The sequence below is a fragment of the Symsagittifera roscoffensis genome, chromosome 10 (genome assembly GCF_963678635.1).
Source record: "Symsagittifera roscoffensis chromosome 10, txSymRosc1.1, whole genome shotgun sequence".
NCBI lineage: Eukaryota > Metazoa > Xenacoelomorpha > Acoela > Convolutidae > Symsagittifera > Symsagittifera roscoffensis.
In genome coordinates, this window is record NC_087071.1 from 20502139 (window position 1) to 20528736 (window position 26598).

At 34.8% G+C, this 26598-nt stretch overlaps 3 protein-coding genes across 4 annotated transcripts in view; 1 reads left to right on the forward strand and 2 right to left on the reverse strand.

The window, feature by feature from the left end:
• LOC134855194 (dnaJ homolog subfamily C member 10-like) overlaps positions 1-26598 on the reverse strand; it is a 434156-nt gene that overhangs the window by 67231 nt on the left and 340327 nt on the right. The window lies entirely within an intron of this gene.
• LOC134855193 (dnaJ homolog subfamily B member 9-like) overlaps positions 1-26598 on the reverse strand; it is a 427207-nt gene that overhangs the window by 60275 nt on the left and 340334 nt on the right. The window lies entirely within an intron of this gene.
• The window catches only part of LOC134855275 (uncharacterized), a 98865-nt gene continuing 88585 nt past the window's right edge, over positions 16319-26598 (forward strand). For both annotated transcript variants that reach the window (XM_063871754.1, XM_063871755.1), the window contains exons 1-2: positions 16319-16804; positions 19329-20335. In XM_063871754.1, the coding sequence (XP_063727824.1) occupies positions 20281-20335 (55 nt within the window). In that variant the 5' untranslated portion in view covers positions 16319-16804; positions 19329-20280. The remainder of the gene's footprint in view (positions 16805-19328; positions 20336-26598) is intronic.

A 26598-nucleotide genomic window follows, 5' to 3' on the forward strand; every position in this document is an offset into this window, starting at 1 on the left:
TAATGCGATTTTGTTCGTTATTCAAAATATGCGCACCACAGCTTTTAATTAGATTAATATAATTCTAAAAATTGGCTTGCCATGTAAAGTGTCAAAATTGAGATCTCCACAAACAAGAAAAATAGTTTTGAAAGCATTCAAGTACAGAGGATATTTCTCAAAAGATCCTCATTTTTGCTCTGTGGTGGTTTTTAGACAACGGAAACATTTGTCTTGATTAACTTATACACAATAGACATGTTTACGCATTCGAAATTAACCTCTTCATTGTTTAATTGAAAAATCACATCATCGCGCACATAAAACGCTCATCCACTACCTCGCTGATAATTTCAGTGCTTAGAACTTTAGGGCAGCCATCAAGATGATAGAGATTCAGGTAGCCATTATCACACTGCCAGGTTTTGCAAAGTGCACTAAGCAAACGTTTTTGTTTTAACTGATTAATATCTATAACGAGTCGGCCAAGAAACTGACTTTTAAGTTGCCCACATGGCATTCTTATACATTTTTGCTCCGTACCAAACTGAAAACACTTCAATCAAGTTGATTGAACTTATTTGTTAGCGTTTTCTGTTTCTGTTTTTTTTGTACATTGAGCGCTCCCGATTCATTTTTAGTATTCCATTTTTTTGAAGCTTGATTTACAAATATCAATGTTTCTGGTGATAAATATCTCTCTGAACATCTCGAAATACCAGGAGTTGATTTGGTATTTAGTTGAGCACCCATATGGCGCGCAGTATTGAAGATTTTATGAACCGCTTGAGGATAGTTGTGACTGATCTGTTTTTTGGCTGCAAAGTTAGCTAGTTGTTCCACTGCAGCAAAAATGTTTTTACCTCGGGGAAAAAATGAGCCTTTATGTCGTTGGCAACAAAAAACGTTCATTTGGCAGTTATTAGTCGTTGTAATAAGATTCATGTCATCGCACTTCCTTTCTATTTCCCTATATGAATAAACTTTTTGCTTGCACACCTTTCTGACCAGACAACGTACGCCTACTTCCAAAAATCTCAACTATTTCCGAAAAGTAGAAAAATTTTGAAATAGTTGGAATTGTATTACCAGAATCCTTGCTTGTCGGAAGAAGATGACATGCCTTGATAGCTCTCGGTGATAACACATAGCCAACAAAGTCATGGTAAACTAGGTTGCACATGTCGGAGATCAGTTACGGGGACTATGGGTTCAATTCAAAATTCGAAAAACTAAGCAATCTTTGCTCGACATCAAAAAGCTTTTCGCGATCAAAAACATTGTCTCGTAAGTCAACTATTTCCTGGGTTCTTTCATTTAATACGTTTGAAAGAGAATTAACTCTTGTCAAAAGGCTAGAGATAATAAAAATCACTGATTTAGGGTCACTATTGAATTTTGGAAGAAGATTTTTCAAAGAATCAACGTAATTTTTTGGATTATTTTCGGCCATTTTGATCGTAAAGGTCAAAGATTTCAAGCAAAAACTCCAAATCAAAAAGCGCAACAATAAGTGCGGCAAATCTCTAGCATTCATTGTTCTCCGAAAAACACGAAAACACAAAATACACATCAAAGTGTTATGCGAAGTGAATGCATCAATTACCTCAGTACAAATGTCATATCAAAATTAGACAGGACTGCTAAGCTTTGAAAAAAAATATTTTGGAATTACAAAAAGATCAAAGCAAAACCAATTATTACTGAAAGCAGTCCCCTTTAGAAAACAAGTTGCCTGATTCTCAGTCTTTGAAGATATAATCTTTATTCCAAAAGAAAATGATCAAAAATGCAATCAAACGAAAATACCTCAAAAGCTTACAATATCAAAATTGTATCAAAGACGAAATTTTTCGAAGGTATGAACAATAGAACTATAAAAACATAACTAACTCGACAAGAACAAAAAAATGTTGAGAAAACAAGAAGAAAAAGATGGAAGACCACTTGAACAAAAGCTCTATATGGAAGCAGTTACTGCAAAAGCAGTCAGAAACCGAAATAATCATAATAATATGTTTTCTGCGATTCGAAGAGGAGCTAATGTCAGTAGGCCTTAACAGTTCAGTCGAGAATAGTCAATCTGTTCTATCTCCTCACATTTTGCGACTCAACCTTTTTTTTGCGACTCAATTTCGTTTTTCTGCGCCTATAACTTTCACGTGGTACCACTATTGCAGTCGAAATTGGCCATGCTGTGGTAGAGCTGAAGCTAGAAGTCAAGTGCGAGCTCGTCCAAGATCGATCTGGCAGCCGGTCAACTACCGTCAACCGTGAAACGTCATGCAAGAATGTTAACATACCACCCGAAAGATCGAACTGTTGGTTTTCCAGCACTATTAGTTGCGGTGCTACGAGAGCGATCGTTAGCCGTATACAGACCTCGGTCCTAGTGACGTATAGGTTGCCCGGGACCAACCACGTGGAGGTGATTGTCATTTAGTGACGTATACAGACCTCGGTCATTTAGTGACGTATAGGTTGCCCGGGACCAACCACGTGGAGGTGATTGTTCATGTTCTCTCTGGATCACGGTAAAAGTGTTTAATACCAAAAAAATGCATTATTTTCGAACAAAATATCCACACAGGAACACAATAAGACCATTTCGGCTCAGATTTGATCACACTTAAAAAATTAATTATTAGAACCGCGATTATATAATTCGGTCGAACTGACAAAGATGTGCGAACCACATTGGGAAGAAAGAAACAATCAACGATTTGCGACATTAGCTCGGGAACACAAAAGGCCAAGCGGTTTGTAGGGAAAGATTTGGAAGACAAAAGCGAGAAAAAATTACAGATTGTCAAAGACAACGCCCACACCTATCGTCGAAAACGCTATTGTTTTTTCTTTGCTGAGAACATGGGGTTTTGACACTATTGGCTAATCACAGGCGACTTATCACATTGAGACCTGTTGTACTTAGGATCAAAAATCAAACTAGAGAAAACCTTCCTTGTACATCAAACTTTCCTTGTCCATCAAAAGAAAGAGTCTCGACCCCTGCAGGAAACAAAAGGAAAAAAGCTCAATAACAACCTCAAGACGGCTCAAAACTTGGAGACATTTACGAAAGGAACTAAATCAGGATGAGCACTTAAAACTGACGGATTGCACAAAAGACACAGAAGTGACGGACTAATCGAACAACCACCTTTGGGACACCTTCGTGAAGCAAGCAGTTAATGAAGCAAGGAAAAAAGTAATGTGGATACCAGAGCAAGAAATGGAAAACACCAAGCCATCAAAGTTGAGAGAGAGTCCGTGGGACTAATCGTAGTTAAAAAAGTATCCCAGGAACGTCAAAAGTGCAGAGGAAACAAAACTCCCCAGAAAGTGGAAAAAGAAGGAACAAACAAACAGAAACTAAGCCAAAATGATGCGTAATTTCGCCACTGAAAAGAGAGCAAGGCTTGCCGGCTCAGTCGACATATTGGTTGAACAGAGGAAGCATCAAAATGCAGGTATAACACCAACCATGCGATCTTCAAAGAAAAACATATTCGAAAAGATGCCCTTCATGTGGATGATATGATCTTGACAAAGTAAACATTGCACCACGAACAAAATTGACAGGCCCGAATGAGAAAAATGATGGATTTCATGATTGAACGCAGAAAGAGAAACATACAAAAAATCAAGCAATCATTTCGGCAATAGGATAACACTAACAACAACCAAAGCAAAAAGCGGTGAAATCCTAACAATTGTTAATGTAACAGGGCAGACTAACAAGGCATTAAACCAGAGCAAGTAAAAACGGCGAAAGTTTGAGAGACTAACATCAGTGGTCAACAACTCCAAAAAAAATTGATCTAGCATTAAATTGGATGAATTTTTTCCAGATAAACTGGGTTGAGAAAGATATAAATTTGTTTGTTTAAATATATATATATAGGGGCGGATCTAGGATTTTCTCGAGGGGGGGGGGGGGGAGTGGATTTTCAAAAAATTTTCGAAAATTTTGACGACCTTTTTTTTTTTTTAGGTCGATCAGATTGATTTTCCGAGCTCTCCCAAAGCAGTAAAAAGACCCTGTTTTGGCCAAATTTTCTGCGCCGCAGGCAATTTTTTGAAAAAACAGGTCAAAAAAGCCGTTTTTGGGCACTTTTTGGAAAATTTTGACAAAAAAAAAACGCGTTTTTTGGCGCGCGCTCCCCCTCAAAACTAGTATATATTGGCGCCCAAGGCGCCTTTAGAAAAATTTTAGGGTCGGTCGGCCAAAATTGGATTTCTTAAAAAGTACCAAAGGGGGGACCCTTTGGGTTGGCAGGGGTTCGAATCCTTGAGGGGAGGGCGTCCGCCCCCCCGCCCCCTTCCCCTAAATCCGCCCCTGTATATATGTTTCAGAGTTTTCACCATTAGCATTAGTGTCCGCAATCCAGTTTTTTAACCGAAAATCAAGTTAAAAAAACGCAAATCAAACATTAAAGAGGTGGGACCACTTAAGATTATTGGAATTATTCGAAGATATCGACTCATTTTTTGTACCCTCAGAGAATGAATTAGCCAATTGCATCCCAAATGCATTGTTGAACATGTTGAGTTTATGGTCAGTTAATTACACGCCGAAACATGGCTGATAGCTTAAATGCGGAACTACTGCTGCACCAAGAAAAGGCGAGAAAATGAAATTAGGCAAAATCATTTTTATATGAACCTATCTCACTCAGATTAGGAGACATTACCAGTAGCAATGATGACCCGCCAATGGGATGGGCAGCCAAACAGCGAAACAGGCCAATGCCACAGAGTTCCAGCCAAAATTTTACATGACAAAGCAACTATTCGGAAACTACGACCAACAAAAACTATCCCTTTTTGAAGATAAATTCGGTCAGGACTCAGACAGCAAAATATAGGGATCTACTTAACAATCCCCCCCCCCCTCTAGGAAAGGGGGGACAATTGTTAAGTAGATTAAAATAACGCATTTTCGACCAATCAGAAGGCAGCAAAATTCTAATTCTCAATAGAAACCTCAATGCTAATTTACTGCTTTTATTATTGGGGTGGCAATTCTCAAGTAGATATCAAGTAGGGGGGGGGGGGGGGGCAATTGCTAAGTAGATCCAAATATAGTGACACATGACACATTGAAGGAGAAAGAAAACCAGCAGAGGGAGAAGAAGATCAGATAATGAGGACATATCTAAGCAACGTTTGAGGATATCTTTATCCTAATTTCTTCATAAAACAGAACAAGACTGCTCGTATCAGGGCAAAGCCCTGAATCTTTCAAGTGGCTTTTAAGGTCTATCAAGCAGTGTTTGCTTTAAATAAATGATCAATTTTTCAAGAAAGAAAAAGAAAAAAATTACAAAATTTTGAGTTTTTTTAATCATCCCCCCACACGCTATATAAAGAACAAAGTGGTAAATTTTGCTCCTAGTAACGTAAAAGTTATGACAAACAGCCTGTTTCAACCAATTTGGAACCATTTCTTTGAGGAATTAAATCTCCGCTTACGCGTTATTAGCGCGAAACATATCGCATATTGATTGTCCCAAACTGGACAAAATGGTAATCTTTAAACCTCCAAAACCTTATGAAAAACGATCATAGGTAAAATATTTTGTTCAAATTTGAGCTCAAGACATCAATACCATCCGCTTGATTTATAAAAAATCCTTCAAAAATTCTTAGTTAAAAGTCGAAATTTGTCTGAAGAAAAAAAAACACCCAACCTGAGCACAAATATTCACTTTCGTTACGAAAACCGGAAAAATTAATATGTCAACGAATGCGGCACCACATAATGACGGTTTTTGCTGATAAGAAAATTTCAAAAGTGTTCACCCAGTGTTGAAACAAATGGGTCGAAAAATTGAGCTTCTAGACTTAGTTACTGCTAAAGTAGGATCTGATTCATTTCCAAGATTAATCATAAAAAATTTTACATGCAAAAGTGCTGATCATATTAATGCCATTTGAATTCAATGATTTGAACTTCCTCTCAGTCATTCGCTTAGCCCCAGAAAGCAACTCAATTATCAAAAATAATACTTCAAAATCAGAAGAAAAAATGATTTCATTCTAATAAACTATTCTAATTCTGTATACCTATGTACAATTACTGTACATAAACTTAAAAGACTAAAACTATTAAAAGGAAGTATGTGAATTAAGAGCGTTAAAAGGACAACTGATATTTGTCTCATATCGACCAATGGTCGTAACTAAATAACGAAGGTCATTTAAGACACTAAAACAAAATCACAACATTTCCCACCGGGAAAAAAATAAAACTGCAAACTAACTACATAACTCTATATACACCCTTTTTCCCCCTTCGAGAATGAACAAGATTTTACAAACTGCACCATGAAGGTAAATATACAGAAGCAAAATAGAATCCACAATTGAGAGAGAATGTACAATGTACAGGGTGAATATACAGAATTACAAATTTACAAAGTACAGCAACTAATTAAATTAAAACTAATCCACAACATGTACATTAACATGTACAATTGTATCTACAGGTAACAATTAAAGTCAGAAGGTAAGGTATGGGTCAAGTTTGTATTTTGCTCAGTTTGTTTAATACGTGAGTTAATTAAATTGGTTGTCAAAATCATCCAGTTTAGCCCTCATTTCAGAATCGATAGTCGAGGAAATCTCGCTACAGTTGTCTACCTCGTGCTGGGAGTCCTTCGTGAGTTGGTTAGCTGGGTGTGAGCCCGAGAGATTTTCGTAGAAAAGGGTCTTCGTAGGTGAAATTACTGGTCTGACCGGCGGGAGAGAATTCTTTGATGACCAGGTTAACGTCGTTTCCGCAACAAGAGTTTGTCGGGGAGGGGCCTCTGCTAGTGGTGTCAATAAATCAGACGGCGATGAGACCGTGAAAGTTGCCCTGGTAATGCCGGGTGGAGAGGTGAATACTGAAGGTGACGCCTCTGTGTCATCTTTTTCTAAGACCACGTCGATAAAGCGGCGATTTCCGTAAAACTGTGGGGGACCCACATTTCTGCGTGGTCTGGAATGTCGAATATTTATCGTCGGGCTGACCGTAGGCTCCGGAGTACTGTCTAAAAGTATGGGGTTGTCTTGGGACCCTTCTGCTTCGGTTGAGTCGGGAATGTTAACGATCTCCCGGAGGTCGGTGTTCGCTGGCCTTTCTGAGCTCGGGTGTGGGGAATCGACGGTACCTGTAACACTTAAGCCCTAGTTAGATTCGGAATGATGGCTCTGAGGTATATTTTTATTGGTCACATCGTCTAAGTAATTATCGAGTATCCCGTCCCACGAGTCTAAGTTTAATGAATATGAGGAATCTGAAGAGATTCGAGAAGAGTCTTGAGTGGCAACGCTCACGGTCGGTGCACTAGTTCCTGCTCTGATGCTTAACGCTCTTGAGGTGCCTTGTCCCGAATGCCCAGTGGGTGTCGATACTGCTTTCTTCGGTGGTGAGAGTTTCCTTTTTCCAGCTAAACTCGAATGAGTATGAAGTTTATGCCCGGTGGGTGTCTGATTCACTATTATTTTTTTATGCCCCGGGAGTATTTTTCCTTTGATAGCCAGATCCGATTTGCGTAAAACGTGTTCGTTGTCAGGGGTTATGGTGTGTTCTGAAGAGTCAATGATATCCTTCTTAACTAGACTAAAATATGGATCCCTATTTTTCTTGTTAGACAACTTTTTTATAAAGTTACCTCCCATGACTGCTTTTCTTTTTGCGAGAGGTTCTAAAGCTTGTTTAATGTCGTCCGGGTTTGTATTTGGAGTGACTGTCCTAGCTAGTGGCAGGTTGTCTTCTGGGTCTGACATGATGTCCTTTTCCTCGTCCAGATAAACATCTTCTGCCCCGTCGTGGAGTTCCCAGTTAGTGGCCCGATCTTTGGACATGATAGCTTTCCTTTATCTAAATGATCAATGTCGGACAAAAACTTTTTCCACCTAGTGTTCGCTACTCTATTAAAACGTTTTTCAAATGAGGTACAGCCGATCGCGGATTGCTTCGAGATTCTCAAATTCCAAATAATTTTTTCGATCGACTCGATTAGTGACGGCTTGGGTAATTCGAAAGACATTGCCAGTAGTTTCGATTTAAATGTGTACACTAATCTTTCCACAAGCCCATTGGATCTGTGGTCGCCGACTGTGCAGTGAATAATTTCCATGATAAATTTTTTGCAGAAGTGTTTGAAATCATGGGATAAGAAGCATGACCCATGGTCGACTCTGATTTTTTCGTGGGAACCCGTGAAGATGACAGTAATCGTTTAAACAGAAAACCTTTTCTCGTAGAAGTGTTGTTAACAATCTTAGCCGAAGGGAACTTTGCATAACGGTCAATGCAGAGAAGGATGTATTAATTGTTACCCCAAAACGCGTCCAACGGTCCCGCAAAATCCAGATTAATTTCTTCGTTTGCGACTGTCAACGTCGGAAATTTCGAAATATTATGAGTGCCTAGCAAAACTTTAATGTTCTTACCAGCTTTTAAACATTGGCTACACGTTCTCCCGTGGTGGTAAATTTCCCGATAAATGTGTGGCCACCACAAGTATTCGGCAAGAGATTTCATCCCAAACTGTCCTGGATGAGTCTCATGGAGCATCGAATTGAAGGTTCCCCTGATGGCAGCTGGGACAACTAATTTGTTATTGAGGAAAAGTAAATCGTCCTTCACGTGTAGGTCTTTGGAATAGATTTTCATGTAAAAATCCGTGTATGCCCATTGCTCGATTTGTCTTTATCGTCTCGATCAAGTCCCACGGCACTTTATCTTCCCTGGTCATAATCTGCATCAGTTTCTTTGAGCAGTGTTTTTCAGGGCGAATCGGGGAATTCGTTAGATCTTCTTACGAGGTCCGCGTGGTCGGGAGAAAGTCGGTCATCTCTGAATTTGAGGGCAATATTGTGTTCTTCGGGGATGATCAGTAGAGGTTCATTCACTTTATCCATTGGAAATTCTAGCCGTTTTTTTTGAGGATGGTAGAAATTGTCTGTTTTCTAATATAAAATGTAACAGGACTTTGTCCGTAAAGGTAATACTTTTAAAATTAAATTTCGAGTTATCGACAGGTTGGCAATTTGTAGTACAATTTTCTGTCCGAGTATGATGATTATGGCAAATTTTTATCGACCGAGCGATACAAGATATGATAGCGGCAAAAATTTTGAGATTAAATAAAGCTAAAGAGCTGTTTAACCGATTCTGACCAATCACGTTGCTTCAATTTTTGTTTCCCGACGGGATTGTAATAACTCGAGAATTAGTATTTACAGCGACCGCTGGTCTATCTACAGTAATTACAGTAACAATTTTAGAATGTTGTTTATTCAATAGAGTTTTCTGAATTTTGTGGATTGAAGCGACTACAAATTCATCGTCATAGTGAGAAATTGAGAGGGCTTTGCCCGAAGGAAGTCTAGATAAAAGGTCTGTAAAACCCATGTCCTTTCCCGGTAAATGCGAAATTTTAAAATTGAATAATAAAAGTCTAACGGGTCAATCGACTATGCATCGTTTTATTCCCATGATTTGCTGAGAGTGCTGATAGTAATGCTTTATGGTCTGTTACTATTTGAAATTCAGTTCCGTGCAGGCAGTTTGTAAAGTGTTCAGTTGCCCATACGACTCCCAGCAACTCCAATTCGTTAGTAGAATACTTCAATTCATGGTTATTCAAAAATCTGGATGCAAACGCGATTGCTTTCCACTGGTTGCCCTGTTATTGTTCTATGGTTGCCCCTAGTCCGTTGTGTGAAGCATCAGTTTTCAGTCTTGTCTTCTCTTTTATATCGAAGTGGCTGTTTTCGGTGATATTTACGATTTCCGCTTTTAACTTCTCAAACGCTATGGAATGGTTATTGTCCCATTTGTAAACCGATTTTTTGTTTAGTAGAGGACGAAGGGGAGGACTTAAGGTCGATAAGTTAGGAACGAATTTTACGTATTGGCTTATCGAGCCGAAGAAGGAACGTAATTCGGAAATTTTCTTGGGGGTTGGCAAATTTTTTATTGCGTCTGCTTTACCGACCAAAGGTCGTACTACATCGCCAGAATTTTTGAAGCCAAGCCATTCAATATCTGATTTGAAAAATGCGCACTTCCCTCATTTAACTGCCATATTGTTCTTATCTAATACTGATAAGATTTTATGCACTATTGCTTTGTGTTCTTCCAAGGATCCACGCGAAGCTACCAGGATGTCGTCTGTGTAACAATTTGTGAAAGGGATATTTTTCAACAGTGAGTCCATGACCCGTTGGAATTCAATTGGCATGTCCCCAGTCCGTAAAATCCCGTTAAAAATTGACACATTCCAGTTGTTTCACCGCCTACTATGCTAAAATTTCACTGTTTACTTGTTTGTTTGCATAGTTTGAGTTGGCTATACGCGTTTTTCAGGTCTAGAATACTAAACCAAACTCGCCCGTTGGATTTCTCCGAAATTTGAAGAGCCACGTTGTCAATAAGTTCATGGATTTTTGGCATTTGATATTTATTTTAAAAAATTTGATCGTTCAATAACTTGGAGTCTAAAGCCAGTTTGATCGAAGTATCCTTTTCCCGAGTAATTATAATTGGGCTGATAAAACAATCTTCGTCACATTTCTCTAATTTTATTATGTGACCTTCTGTCTCCATTCTTTTCAATTCTTCGTTCACTCCAGCGAGTAAGTGGAGTGGGACTCTTCTCCCTTTGGATTGTTTTGGTTTAAAAGGTGAGTTAAAATGTGTTACTTTTCGGTCGTTAGGTGTTTTCCCCACTCTAGTGAATAGTTCTTTGAACTCGTTAAAAATCTTGTCAGAGAAAGAAGGTAAGTTTTTGTACTCACTCTCGGCGGTGGGCTGGTTGACCATGCAGATTGGTTGGGGGCATTTCCTCTGTGTCACTTCTATACCCAGCTTGGGTAAATTGTCGTTCCCCAGGATGTTTCATTCATGTCCGTCGGTTATGAAGAACGGGGTTTCTTCGCTGATCCCCCCATTGGACTGTGTTCTGACAATTATTTTTCCCAAGGTATTGATCGTGTCGTTGGTGAATCCGCAGTATAAGTCTTTTATCTTTTTCTCCACTGGGTGTATTTTGAGGTTCCTATATCTCAGTTTAATTTCGTGTAATACATTCTGTTTTAAAAAATTTACGGGGCTTGCTGAATCTACAGGTATGTTCAAATTTACAATCATGCCTGAGAGTGACCGTTTTCAGTTTTTTCGAAACCCCCCTAGAAAAAGTTTCTGCGCACGCCACTGAAGTCGGCCAATTGTTTATTCTGAGCTTTCCCAAAAACTATAAAAACCGTATTTTGACCAAGTTTTGTGCGCCGCTTTCGCGTTTTGAGATATTTTTTGGAAAAATTCGATCAAAAATCGCGTTTAAATCGCTGATTTAAATTAACCGGACAAAACGCGTTAAACTTGAAATTTAAAACCCGTTTTTCTCAAATTGGTGAAAACTTAGGAATACAAAACTTGCTTAAAATTTGAGCAGAAATAATCTGGTGTAATTTGTTTTGCGAAATTCGGGCCCGAAATTTTACCCCAAAAATGGATCATTTTGGCTTTTCTTAGTTAATCAAAAATTACGCCAAAAATAACCAGTCGATCACAGACATAATTATATCAAAGGGAGCCTCTTACGTAGCCCAACAAACTTTAGGAAAGGTATAATGTCCAAAATATTGTATAAGTTAATTTATTTTTGTTTGACAGACAAAAAAGGTCGTTTTTACAATATAAAATACCAACTTTTTATTTAAAAACAATTTTTAAACAATTTCCAAATTTCTTTTGGAGAAAATACCCTTCATAAAGTTTGTTGGGCTACGTAAGAGGCTCCCTTTGATATAATTATGTCTGTGATCGACTGGGTATTTTTGGCAAAATTTTTGATTAACTAAGAAAAGCCAAAATGACCCATTTTTGGGGTAAAATTTTGGGCCCGAATTTTGCGAAACAAATTACACCATATTAATTTTGCTTAAATTTTAGGCAAGTTTTGTCTTCATAAGTTTCCACCTAAACTCAATCCAATTTGAGAAAAATGCGTTTTAAATTTCAAGTTTAACGCGTTTTGTCCGGTTAATTTAAATCAGCACTGTAATAATAAAAAATTGATATATAATGAATCCAAAAACGCCTCTAGAAAAAATTATAGATTCGGTCAGCCAAAAATGGATATTTTAAAAAAGTACCAAAATGGGCACCATTTTGGGTCGGCAGGGGGTCAAATCCCTGAGGGAGGAGGTTCCCTGCCCCCTCAGTCTAAATCCGCTCCTGCTATTTTTGTAGAACAACATAATAATTGGTTCACTGTACTACTATGTGTTGTTATCATGTTGACTTTGCGAGTGTGTGCTTCGAAATGAGCGGTGGGGGAGTGAGTCCAGTCGTGGGTTCTAGCATGGCCACCTATCCACATGGTTCCTATGACATCATCCCTCAATTCATTCTCAGCATCCATCTCCCTCCAGTATCCCAAGTCAGACTTGGTTGACCTTAGACCCATACTAGGAAGAGAGGTGAACTAATCATTCCATTTATTGGAACCTTGTACTTTTCTCCACTTGAAATCAAGTGATATAGGCTAACCCTAATTACAACCCCCCTGCAAATTAAAGCCCCCTCCCATAATCGTACAATCACAGTACGTGTAAAGAACTAATGTTTTTTTACGGGCAGGAGGATGCTATGAGAAAGATCAATTTGTATATTCGGATCCCAGAATGTGAAAAGTATTAGATTTCGCAAAAGGATAGATTTCGCTCCTTGTAACAAATCAATTATGGCAAATAAGCTTCTTTCAACCAATTTGGAACGATTTCTAAGACGGATTAACTCTCCGCTTACGCGTTAAGAGCGCTAAATATATCGCGCGTTATTAGTCCCAAATTGGCCAAATTGGTAATCTTTGAACCCCATAACTTCGCGAAAAACGATCACAGGTGAAATATCTTGTCAAAATTAAGCTCAGGACAACAATATTTTTCGAATGATATTTTAAAGTTCTGTCAAAACTTCTGTGAAAGTTCTGGCTAATCAAAATGTCGAAATTTGTCTGAAGAAAAAACCCAAACTGAGCCCCAATGTTCCGTTACTTTCGTTACGAAAGTCAGAACAAAAACGCAGAGATGAAACTCGAAAACGGAAAACACATGTCCCAATTTAATTGGGCACAAGTCCATTGAAACTAAATTTAAAGTTCTAAGATGAACAATAATGAACCAGAACAAGGTAAACGTGTTCAGTTATTTATTATTGTTGTTGTTACCACAACCCTGTCAGACTGGAGGATTGTAATTTTTTGGTTCAATTGAACGACCTTGACCTCTAAAAGAAAGTTAGAAAGCGTTAAAGGACACTGAAATTCTCTCAAATTAAGCTTGTACAACACACCCGCACCGAGCGCCCCATGGATCATAATCGATTATTTTGTCATAATATGGTCCGTATCTATAAAATTAGAAAATAATCGATTATAATCCATTAAAAATGGATTATCATCCTAAAATTTTTTTTGTCAATATAATCTATTATAATCGATTGTAATCCATTAAAAATGGTTTATAATCCTAATATTTTTATGCCAATGTAATCCATTATAATCAATTAGGATCAGTTATAATGGATTTTTTCGAGAGATTAATCTTATAGTTTGCAAATTTTTCGAAGTTATCTCATTTCCTGTTAAGTGCAGTTGGTACGTATTACGTTTCATACAAAGTTACATTTCACATTAAAATTTTTGTTTTTTTGTCTCTACTTTTTGAGTTCATCTTAGTTTACCCCCTCCCCTCAGTTTACTTACCCTCACTGCCAGTTAAACACAACCGCCATTCACCCTCCTAGTGGCTAGGGGATTATTTATTCCTAGGCTTTGGGGGAGGGAGTTAATAATTGACACCCCCCGCCAGTTTATCCCCCCCCCTACAAACCAGTCCCCCCTATTTACCCTCCCTCTCTTTAGTTGGGGAGGAGGTTTAAAAAAACTTGAGGGGTTGACGTTGAGACATGGCATTTACTAAAAGACATGGCTTACATTTTGCAAATTTCTTGCAAAGTTTGCAAATTTTCCTTAAAATAATAAAATTTAGTTCTTAAAATAAAATGGATTATAATCTATTATAAGGGATTATAATGGATTATCTTGGTAAAAAAAATCGATTTCCTTGCCAAAAATAATGGATTATAATCGATTATAACGGATTATAAGGGATTATTTTTTTCAAAAATAATCGATTATTAGGACAATATAATCGATTTCTTGGTCTGAATTTTACATTTGTAAGGGATTATAATGGATTATTTTGTCTCTGGTATCCATTATAGTCGATTAGAATCCATGGGCGCTCGTTGCGGGCAGTCGTTTAACCTAAAGGTTTGAGTGCCTCCAGCCTGTTTTTCTGGCCTAAGAGAAAATCTTGTGAAAATCTCGCAAAAAATCAAGAATAATGAAAAAACCAAGAATAAGAATAATGCGTTCCGAGAAAATTGTGGGCAATAGTTTTACGGCCAGATTTGGTCTATATCTTTACTGATCTTTACTGAATAATTACACTCAAAAAAAGTTAAGGTAAACTTGCCTTAAAAAATACCTTACAACACCCTAACAATTAAGGGGTATACTTTCTAGATGACAATTGACAAAATGGTAATGATAAGATTACCTCGATATCAATGTTTCCGTGATTGGTTAAGCTTGAGAGGATAATTATTACAGAGTTCTTCAACTATTGCTGCAAAGAATGTGCCATTTCGAGCCCCGTCTCATAACTGACTGCAAAAATGGACTTACACCATATTACTGCTTCCTTTCATGCTTAGACAAGCGAACAAACATTTTCGATATTGGATAAGTAATCTTCAGATCATTTAGCATTTGGCTCAACTGTTTTTAATATGAAGTACACGGAAATTGAGTCCATTTTTCTTCTCATCACGTTCCAATTGATTTTGTTCACCTCGTCAACTGAAAAAGATTCCACGACTAGCCGAATGTTTAATTAGACTAAAAACACGAAAATACTTTGCTAAATAGAACAATGGTTTTAAGTTTTAAGGTCAAAGGAAAACACGAAGAAATGAGTTTTGATTGATCTTAACCCAAACAAGAATGGTTATCAAGCTAAAACTGCAATTCTAGATTTTTGAACCTTGCTAACCCTCACCCTATTGTAATTTTATTACAAGGTACAAACTTCACATAAGCTTGATTATGATTATTGAATTATTCCTATATAGGGGAGGAGATTCATTCATTACTAGGTACTATGTGTCAAAGTTGGGTTATTTAAAGAGATCCGGCATCTCTTCTAAGTGGACGTTCGGTTGTGTGAACCGGTTGTTGGGTTAATTCTGTTGTAGCTAGGGTAATTCATAAAGATAGGAGCTACACAAAAGGTACGGCTGGGTACGGACTATAGTTTGTATGGTGTGGTGGCAGCGGGTACTTTAAGGGGAAAGAATTGCACTTCCTAGATTTGCGCTTCTTCAATCCGGGATACGGAAACACCAACAACTAATTAACCGACGCGCCACTAAGTCGAATCTTACAGAGCAAAAAATGATCTCATATAAAAGCAAAAATATGTATGAGTTTATAGTTTATTTGTTTTTGTGTGCTAAACACGTTCTTTCAGTTTAGAAAATTAATTATTAGAGTTTTTTTTTTAAATTTGATTGTATAAATTTCTCATATTTTTGCTTCACTAGATACGAGTTTTACTCAACGTTCTTTCGATTTCAAAACTGTAACATTTATTTACACAAAGTATTAAATTGTCTGGAGAATTTTTGAAATTTTTGTGATTTTTTTTACTTTTTTTTCGGGTTTTTCGGTTGGCTGGTCGGGTTTCGTTTAATTTGTGGAAATCCTTGCTTTGTGATTGCTCTTTTTTCAAGCAGCACCCGCACTAAATCAGACGTAGCCTAGAGGAGCGAAAATAGAAAATAGATTTCACAAAGGTATTTTACACGCCACAAATTAAGTCTAACAGATCTTATATCTTTTCATTTTGCTGACCTTACACACAATTTTCACCATCATTCAATGTCTCAAACAACTCGAAACTGTTTGAAAATATAATTACTTCTCTGTTTTTTTGGTCATAATATGACCAAAATATTCACTCAAAATATTTACAAGTATACTTTTTGATTTCCATCCCTTCCTTAAGTACATGTTTCACCTCTACTTAAGAAAAAATTTTGAGAAAAAAAATTATTTCCCTTGCTTTGATGATATATACTATTTTTCACCTCAATTAATTGAAAAAGACAAGCTAAAATATTTTTTCCATTTGGAACGTAATTTCTCACTTAAGTCAATTGAAAAAAAATTCAAGAAAAGTGATTTTATCATTTCAGCCAATGAGAGGCTTTAACTCCATACTTCTAAAATGGAAGTAAAAAACAAAAACAAAAGCGATTTTTGAATTGAAATTAGACATCGCATCAAATCTTTGTCGTGTAGAAATAATCAAAATAAAATTACAGATGTCTAAATTGCTACCAAGGTAGTAAATTACTAACTGAAGATATATTATAAAGGTTTTTGAGAGTACTTTATTGTTTACATTTTCTCAACCTTTTCAAATTTTCCCCTGAAATTAAATATTATACGTCCCTTCCCGTTGTCACCTTAAAATATTAGATACCTCATGTTTTAAGCATGAACGAATTAATGCTTCACGATTTTACAGTGTTATTTGTTGTACGAATAAGCAGCTAAATTTTTTGACAGATATAAAATCATCCTTATTTGAGTATTTTTGCTTCATTACATGGTTATCTTGAGTTCTTGACTATGCTTCAATCAAGTTATTTGGACTTCTTCAAACTATTCGATTTAGTTAAATTAGTAAAGTATGGCGTGGCGGCCTTAATTATTCTTAAAAAGTTTACCTTTTCAACTGAGCTTTGCTTATTTTTTTGCTTTAGTTGTATAAAAGAAAAAATAAAAATTAACACGCAATAATCTAAGCAAAAATTAGAGAAAAATGTTTTTTTTGGCCCCTTTTTTGTCTAGAGGCCTCGAGGCACAATGTATTGGCAACTCAATTATGTATTGGCAATTCTTGCTTTCTGTCTTCGTCTAAATTGATACTGCAGCCTAATTTTATTTTTTTTGTGCAATTTCTGCTCTGCACTATTGAAATTTGACATCTAATTAAAACAAATGATCCAAACAGTTTTATAATAATTATTTCAAAATAAACAAACAATCAAAAAAACAATTATCTTGTTTTAAAAATCAGTAATAAAGACTATAATATCCCGTGTTGTCGGAGTGCAAATCTTGCAAGCCATCTTACAAGAAATGCTAGAAAAATGTGTTAATCTTTGCTTTTATTATGCAAGTTTCTTGAACTTATTTTTTAAAAAATAGATAAGATTTGCATTCTAGATTTTAAATGTTTCAAATTTATCGTTGTTAATTTGCTGTTTTAATTATCTTCAGTGCTTTCTGAAATTTTTTAGTATTCAGTGCTTTGTAAAGCGCAATATTTGCACTCCGGATGGTTTTAATAGAAAACATTCCATCGTATTATGCTATTTTTGTTTTTTAGTTTTTTTACGCTCCGAAAAAATTTGATACTTAAATTTAAAATAGTATGGCATCTTTATTTTTTTGAAATCATGACTGCTTGATACTGGTCGTTTTGGTCAACTTGAAGTTTTAAACGCGCAAAAATAAAAAACAGTGAGTTCAGCGAAGCTTTCTGGACTACTTATTACGTAAAGAAAAAAAAATTATATAAATCAAAGTTTTATTTTGTCTTTAAAAACTGCATTCTTCACCAAGAATTTTCGAGGAATCCTTAACAGGCGTTTCCCTTCAACAATTGGTTTCTTACGTTAAACTTTTCGTTTTAATGTTCGAATCAACTGTTGTTTTGTTTTTTCCATGCAGACTGAGGCAATGGCGAAACATTCGCCTTGGAGAAATGTGCTTTGAAAACTTCAAATTTCAAAGTGAAGCGGATACAAACTGAAAATTGTATAATCTGAAAAGACCTCAGCTTCAATTAATTACAACTGCATCTCTCTCAGTATAAAAAATTCCAAAAAAGTTTATTAAAGCTAACTAATTTTTTTCTGTACGTTATATTTTTTTGAACATCTCGAAATTTAATCAAAATAACTGCAATTATGAAAAAAACTACCAAATCTTTTGTGCTTTTTTATTTTATTTTGGTAATCATAAAATTTTGGTAACTACACTTTGAAGTTTGTAAAAGCCAGCCCGGGTTAAAAATTTATTGTTAATTATCGCATTTTATGTAGTAACCCAATGATAGCTATTTTCCAGCGCTGATTCATGCATAACACAGAGTTTTTTTCCTAGCTAAACGTGCAATAATTCAGAGCTATTTCAGTAATTTTTCCGTAGAAAATCAGCGCTAAAACTTAAGAAATTTTAACTCTTTCTAGTTGCTTCCAGAAGAGAGTGTGAGTTGACAAGCCCTACTTCTTGAGAATAACTAAGACTTAGTGCCGCAAAGGTAGCATACATGGCTCTAAAGCTGAGGGTAGAGGGAGCGAACCCCTGTAGCTTACTACTTTTGCTCAGTTTGATAGGCTCTATATCGCTGTTTCATTGATGAAAATTGGCCAAATTAGCGATAATCTACCGATACAATCTGCTATTGAGGCAATGAACATCAATAATTCATCAATGGCGATCGCTGTTTTTTTTTAGTTTTCATCGTTAAGTTTCAATGAGAGCTCAACCCGTGAGGAGCATAGAAAAAACTCCAAAAACTGAAAATTTAAAAATGCTGAAAAACGCACGCTAATTTTTTTTGAAACCCATAGAAATTTATTTTAAGCTGTTGAAATAGTTTTTGAGAAAAAATTTTATTTCTGCTCAATTAAGCAATTGCTTACCTTCAATGTCATGCAAGTTTATAGACAATTGCCTATTCCCGCCTGAAAATTATAGCCGACATCTGGAAAAAAACAGGGATTGAAAAAAACTGTAATTGATAATTATCTTGAAATTGAACCCTAATTTAAACATACAGAGCCTTTTTGAATTACAAAAAATGCAAAAAAGTCAATATTTGGTTTTTTTTTTGATTTTTGGAAGGTCAAGACCACAAAACTGCAAAATCAGCACCCTCTCCCTTAAATCAGCCCATCTTGAAACAAAAAAAAATCATTTTAAGTTTTTAATAGTTTTTATAGGCACTTGGAGGTTAGTTTTTTTTTAATTAAAATGTCTAAAATGATCTGTTAAGGGATTTAAAAAATTTTAAAAAATTTGTTGTGAATGACTGTGGGCATTCATCTTTTGAAAATTTTTTTTTCAACCCGTCTCTTTTGAATAGCTTAGAAAATCTAGAAATAATATGAAAAAATAATTTCAAATTTTGGTCGCCATGAGTTTTGCAATAAAATTGTTCGAACTTCAGAGTTCACTAACTTTTACTTTTTACTATAAATAACAGCTACATTTAATTCATTCTCAAAATTTATTGCAAATATTTTGGTTTTTCACCTTCCGTCAATGGCTAGATTTATTCAAGCAAATCGTATTCATAGTCTTATTTAAATTTCACGCGTCTTCTGGGATTTCAAAATGCATTATTTGTGTTTATTTTGCTTATTTTCACCCAATTAACAATACCCGTTCTTTGTCTTGGGCGATTTTACCTTTGAGTAAACATAGAACAACAAAAATAAACAAAAGCACTAATATTTTTTCTTTCCTGGAATTCTAGCTAAAAGAATATCTACCATCGCGAAAAATATTTCCCAAAATTACGAAAACGTTCAAAGGCTTTTCGACATTTCAGTTATCACATTTAAACCCTTTCTTTTCTGATTATAAAAGGCTTCTTGGAAAAATGGAATACAATCCTATTTATTACGTCAATCGGTTTTTGAAATCGTCAAACCTTGTTGTACCTAGTTAAAAGGTTTTTCTAGTATCGTTTTAAGAACGCATCACTTATTTGAAACGCGAATAACATTTTTTTTTATTTTAAAATCACTTCACAAGATAGGAAAAAAACTTGAAATCGAATTCTGCGCTTTAGTTTAATTCTATATTCAGCCTTCAAATTATTTACAATGGAAAGAGCCATTGTGATTTTAGTGATTGATTATCCTTTACCTGAAAAGCTAAAAAAGCTCAAAAAATAATCGATTAATCCCACGCCTACTTTTTGTTGGTAAAATAAAACATATTAACATATATCTTTACCATACCTCATTATTTCAGTAAGTCAAAACACTGACATAATTCTTTACTACAATACCATTCATTTTACTAATAGCAGAAAGGGATACTAAAGAGCCGATATTTTATTTCTTATTCCAATTTGAGGACGAAAATGCATTTGAGTTATTTTATCTTCGCTGCTACCTTCCATCTTCTAACAAACACAGGTAAAACACTGTTGCATTGTTAAAGTAACTTTGGTTGATATTCTGTGATTAGATTAATAAAAAAAAACAAAGAAGAAATCATCAAAAGCGTATACCAGGTCAATATTTAAAAAATATCCAATTTTACAGAGTGAAATTTGCTTCAACTAAAATATAAACTCAAAATCATATTTACATCATTATAGAGTTTTTGTCGGGCATGTTATGATGGATTTCCAATGGATTTGTAACTTAAAAGTACAAAAATGAGCTTTCGCTACCCCTAATTTCAACTACAAATGACTTCGACGTTTGTAGCTGCTTATCATCATTCGTAAAAAGTTCCACTTACAGTCTCTGTTGAATCCACATACAACCCGAACCGATGTTTCGTGGCTAAAAATTGATTATCATGGCAAATTTTAGACAACTTAGATTACATGGTTCAAGATAAACGAACAACATTCATTCCAAAAGATCAATTGAAACACATTATAATCGATTATCCAGTTTTTTCCTCCTTATAATCGATTTTGATTTTGTTCTACACAAAATCTATGAAAGTTGACTTCCCGCAAAAATTTTTTACTTTGCAGTTTGATATTTTGTTAGTTTAATGAGTGGAGGCATCAAAGTGACGTCAAAAAATAAATCAAAATCATGAAGTGAAATTATGTTGTGAACGATTACAAAAAATTTAAAAAGCACTGAAAACTGAAAATAAATCACTATAATCGATTAAACTACATGAAAATTTCATACGGAAAAAAAATTTAAAAAGATTCTAATCGACTGATAATGGATCTTTTTTTTTCGCATTGAAAAATAGAATTCTTATAGTCGATTTTTATTCCATAAAAACTTTTTTTTTAAATTTTTGAGTGACTATTAAAAACCAAATATTTTTGATTATGTCCTTGAAACTCCACAACGGCAAGCATATCACATTTCTGCCGTTGAATACCACTTTTTAGACTAGACCCTCGTATCTGGTAAATCCACAAAACGTGAAATCAGGAAACAAAATGGTAGCTTCAAATGGTAATAAAAATTTCGATTAACAATTTAAATAGCTTCAAAATTCAAAATCAAGCAGGCTTGAAAACATTTTTAGAATCAATTTAAAAACTGACTGCTGAATAAACAATTTTTCTTAAGACCTATTTTATAATAAAAAAAATTTCAAATCATACTTTAGAACAATGCAAGAAAAAGGAAACACGATTTAAAACACAAACAACAAAACAGTGCTCATAACTTTATATTGTTTTCCGCTATGATATTGTTTTCCGCTACTATATTGTTTTCCGCTTGATATTGCTTTTGGCTCTAATTCCGGAGTTCCCAACTCAGCTTGATTTAAGAAGTCGTTTCTCAAAACGAAAATTAGGACGCCGAATGGAAGCTAAAGAAAGCGGAAAACTCGCTTTTTTGCCGCAAACCAAATTTTCGAAAAAAAAACAATAAAACAAGTTTTTAGTTTAAGAAACGCTGTTAATACGATTTTTTAATATTTGTTTCAAATTTATTTATGCAAACAGTTTCAGTTTCACAAAATTAGCAACAAATTTTACTTATAGAGTCGTTTTAGAAAATTTTTTGTTCAATTAAAAAATATATTGTGAAACAGCTAAAAATAGATTGCAAATGGGTTTCACATATATATGTTTGATAAGAACGTCACTTGTTGCTGTATGTTCAAGAATGATTTCTTAGTTAGAAAAAAAATAATTTAAATATTTAGCCTGTATGCCTGCAGATCTCCGTACAAAGCTGAACAGACCATATTTTGATTGTTTTCTTTGGTGAACAGACCATGATTTTTTTTCCTTAATTTATTTTATCAAAAAATCCGGTTTTTTCATTCCAAATTTTTCATGGTGATCGCAAATTTTTCAGAGCATATCTCAATTGAACGTTTACTACTATGCCCAATTGGACAGTTTGGGCTAACCAAGACAATTTCGATCAAGTCATCTTTTATTATTTCTGTCGTGTTCGCGTGGGCGTGCGCAGTCAATGATTACATGCTAACCTAAGCTTCAATTTCAATTGAGACTTGCTGCAATTGTCCAACTAAAGCAATAAATACTTCTACGTTTTGCCAGAGGCGCAGTTCAAAAATTGCTATTAATTATTCAACTTCAAAAACCCAAATAGAGAACGATTTACAAAGAATGTTCGGCAGTCGGTCACAATAGCCACTGCAAAACTCACATTTAAAATTCTATTATATAGGAGCTGCATTGACAGTCACGAAAAATCAAAAAAAAAAAACAAGTTTCAATTGTAACCGATGAAAAAAGGTGACAACCCTACTTTTCGTAAAGTCATTAAAATCCCTTCATTATCTTTTTGTTCAAAAAAATAGTCTGATTTCGTGCAACACCGTGCAGTATATTTGAAACTCGCTGTTGCTTTTGGCTTAACAAATTGCAATTGATAAATAGAGATTTATTTTGGCTTTGAAAATCGTTATCTTGTTTCCAATTTTTCTGTTTACTTTTTTTCAAACCTATAATTAGTTTCTAATTTTTGCTGACCAGTATTTACCCTCCTTATTCCAATTTTTGTCAATTTTCAACTCTCTAGCATCGTATGTCCCCGTCACAAACAACATTAAACACTCACTCACACACACACACACACACACACACACACACACACACACACACATAGTCCCACCCCCCTCCCCCTTCCCCTCGCTGACCCTCCCCCCTCCCTCCCTTCACGTGCAAAACGACCCTCCTCCTCCAGCATTCAAAAAAAGCGGGACTTGCTGCAAATTTTGCAATAAAATTTGCAAAATATACATAGATTATTATCCATAATAATCATTTATAGTGGATTTGAATTGGCTTATAATGAATCATGGTTTTACCAAAAAAATGACGGTAATGATGATATTTTTTTGGACTCAACTTTCAACAGAAATTGATTATAATGACAAAATTTTAGAAAATGACAAATTTTTTACTTCATAATTGGTTTTCATCCATGTAATTTGAGTGAAGGAACGCATCGCCCTAAAACAAGCAGTCTCAATCAAATTGCACTGGTTATTACGCTACTTGAAAAACTATGAGCAATAAAGAAAAGTTTCGAAAAAGTCATGGGCGCTATAGCAGAAACAAGCCAACGACTTTTGCTATTACTTTCCATTGTTCACTTTTAAAAATCAGTTGGATGAGACATTCATTTATTTACTTCACACGAAAGATGATTTATTGAAAAAATAATAGAAATAATAGTTTATTGGTTTTTTAAAAGGTGTAATTTTTTATGCGAATATCCCAAATTGACCAAAATTCTAGTCAAGCAATTTTTATGCAATTCTGAATCTACAGAAAATTGCATCTAAGGTCTATGATTAGTGATTTTTCAACCATAGAAATTTTCTGACTAGAGTTTTTTTCATAAACTGAAAAATTCGTTTTTTTTTATTTTTGTTTTTCAAAATGTTTTTGTTGGTAAAACACAAATGCGTTTAGATTACTCACAAATAGAGTGACCAAAATTTGGACAATATGCATTTATAATGCACAGAAAAAAAACTTGAATTGTCTTAAAAGTGTCATACACAAATGAAAACAAAACTTTTATATTTCGACAAAAATTTTTACAAAAAATTTTACATTCCGACAGTACTACGCTATGAACACAAAAAATTAAATTTTGCTTCTAATAAAATAATTTACTTTGAGAACAAAATTTGTTTTGCCAGAAAACAATTTTTTTACGGAACAATTTCCACACTACTTATTTGTTGTCGTTAACAAAAAAATTGCTAGTCATACAATTTCCATTGATGATACTCCGAATTTTAAACCAAAATAAAAAAATTGCCTAACACTCGATGACACCATTTGAGAAGTCTTGATTCTGATTGTCCTTTGAGCTAGATTCGCCTGTCACTGGTAGGAGTTCACATAATTTCCTTCTAGAAAATGAGAATTATGATTATACCCAAAAGTTGTTTCCATAGAACTCATGAACATGAATTTTATTTTTTAATTATGATTAGCCATTTTTTCATGCTCTTTGTCTAATTAAAATTTGAATTGGTAAGAATTGAGATGAATTCTAAATTGAACATTAAATCAGAAAACGTTTCGATCTTTGTTATCAATGATTTTTTAATGTGATTCGAAGCTGACCACAACGATGTACGCCATCTAGTTTTTTCCAGTAATCTGTTGTTTTTACAAATATATAACAAAAAAGATGAAAGGTTACTGCGAAAGTTATGAAAGTTTTACATGGTTTTTTTTTCAAATAATAAATATGGGAATTGGTGTGTACCTGTGAAAATCAAAGAATATGCGATGTTTGATTTTGCGAGAAAAACTATGTAGAGTAATGTAAAACGTTGCTTCAAAAGCAACACTAGTTTCACCGAATAGAGGCGCAGAGGATCAAAAAACGAAACTTTGGCCTTTTGGAGCTAACAATTTTTTGCTATTTTGTTTTTATCAAAAAAAAAAATTCTAAAATATTGATTCAATTTTGTTGTGTTTTCGGTCATTTTTCAACCTGCCAGAATACAGGCTCATTTGTTTTCACTCAATATTGACCTAATTGCGCTCGAGTTCAGATTTAGGGGGGGGGGGGGTTTGGACGCAAATCAGATACATTAAGACAAGACTGGATCAAGCACATCGTACCAGGGTAACCCACTGAGTGTTATGACTGCATACTAAGACATTTGAAGTAGTTTTTTGGCACAAAATGATTAGGTGAAATTCAAAAATATATATAGAGTAATGCTTTTTTGAAGTAATGCTCCTTCCCCCCTCCCCACACACACACGCAGCGTCAAACAAAGGGATATATTTATCATCTTGTTAGGCGTTATTCGGAATAAAGAGGATTATGAAACAGAGCCCTGGAATGAAACAACATAAGGAAGGTGTGTTAATCACCAATCAGCACTTCATTTTTTACCAGCCAGTGTTGAATTTCATCAAACCATTCGCTGCCAGCAAAAATGGTAATTGCTTCATTTATCAAAGTCAAATGGCCAAATTGATGTTTAAATGTCAAATTTTGTACCACAAAACTTTGTTTCTTTTCGCCGTAAAATGTAGTTGAAATGCTTTTTATGTTGCACATATATAAGTATAGATTCAGTTTTTATTTTTTAGCTACAAGAAAGTTTCAAATTTAATTTTTCATGGACTCGATTTCTGGATAAGGTGTTTTTCCCCATTTTTTGGCTCTCATAATTATTCTTCATTAATTATGCCAGGGAATTTTTCGTTTGGTTTTCACAATATTTTCACATTGTTACGGTAGCCCCGTTGCGCGGTTTAAAAAGATGCATTAATTCAGTCCGAGCTTGTTTCACTGTTAGCAGCGGGTAGTTTTTCGTCCACCATTTCATTACCGTAGCGTTACAGACCAAATAATTCTAGTTATAATTTAGATTATAACAAAAGACTGATGAGGAACTGATGGTATGTGATGGGATGAAAAGAGGCTAATAAAGTCTTATTTAAGTCTTAAGCCAACCCTTTCCTGTAGATTAAATTGTCATTTCACAGGACGGGGAATTTCGTCAATGGGATTTATTAAATCACCAAATTATGAATATTTTGAGGCTTTTTATTTGAACTAGAACAGTGATGAATGATGTTCAATGGAATGAATGGAATACATGAATCTCGTAATTTGAAAAATAACGTCGTTTTAAACATAAAAAAAACCATTTGCATCTGGGTTAAGCCCTGAAGTCCCGATAGAAAAGTTTTGGGTCGAAAAAAGTTTTAAAATTTTACAAAAAAATGAAATGTGATGATTGTTTTTTTCCACTATTTTTTCTTGATTTGATCTTTGTGATATTTTTGATATGTGATATTTTTGTAAGATTGATCACAAATTTAGGTAAGATTGAAAATATACTAGCCTAAAATCTTTTCGCACAAAAATATCAAGACTTTAAAAGTGCCAGTTTGGCCAGTTTGGAATAATTACCTGGACTGAAATATCATGGATAAAAAAAAATCCATTACATTCGGTTTTGATTGTCAGTCTGTAAAAAACTTTTAAAAGATCGATTACAATTGATTGAAAAAAGACTATTTTCTTAATTTTTGCCGCATCAATAAAAACCAATTTGATCGGTTCCAATTGAATAGTATGGATTATGATCGTTTTCTATAAAAATTAGTCTGAAAGTTTCATAAACAGTGCAGTTTAAGAAAAAAAAGCATAACGGTTTTTTGCTTAAAAGAAGTCGCTTCAGATAAAGTTAGATTTAATTTGGCCTAGAAAACTTTTATCTT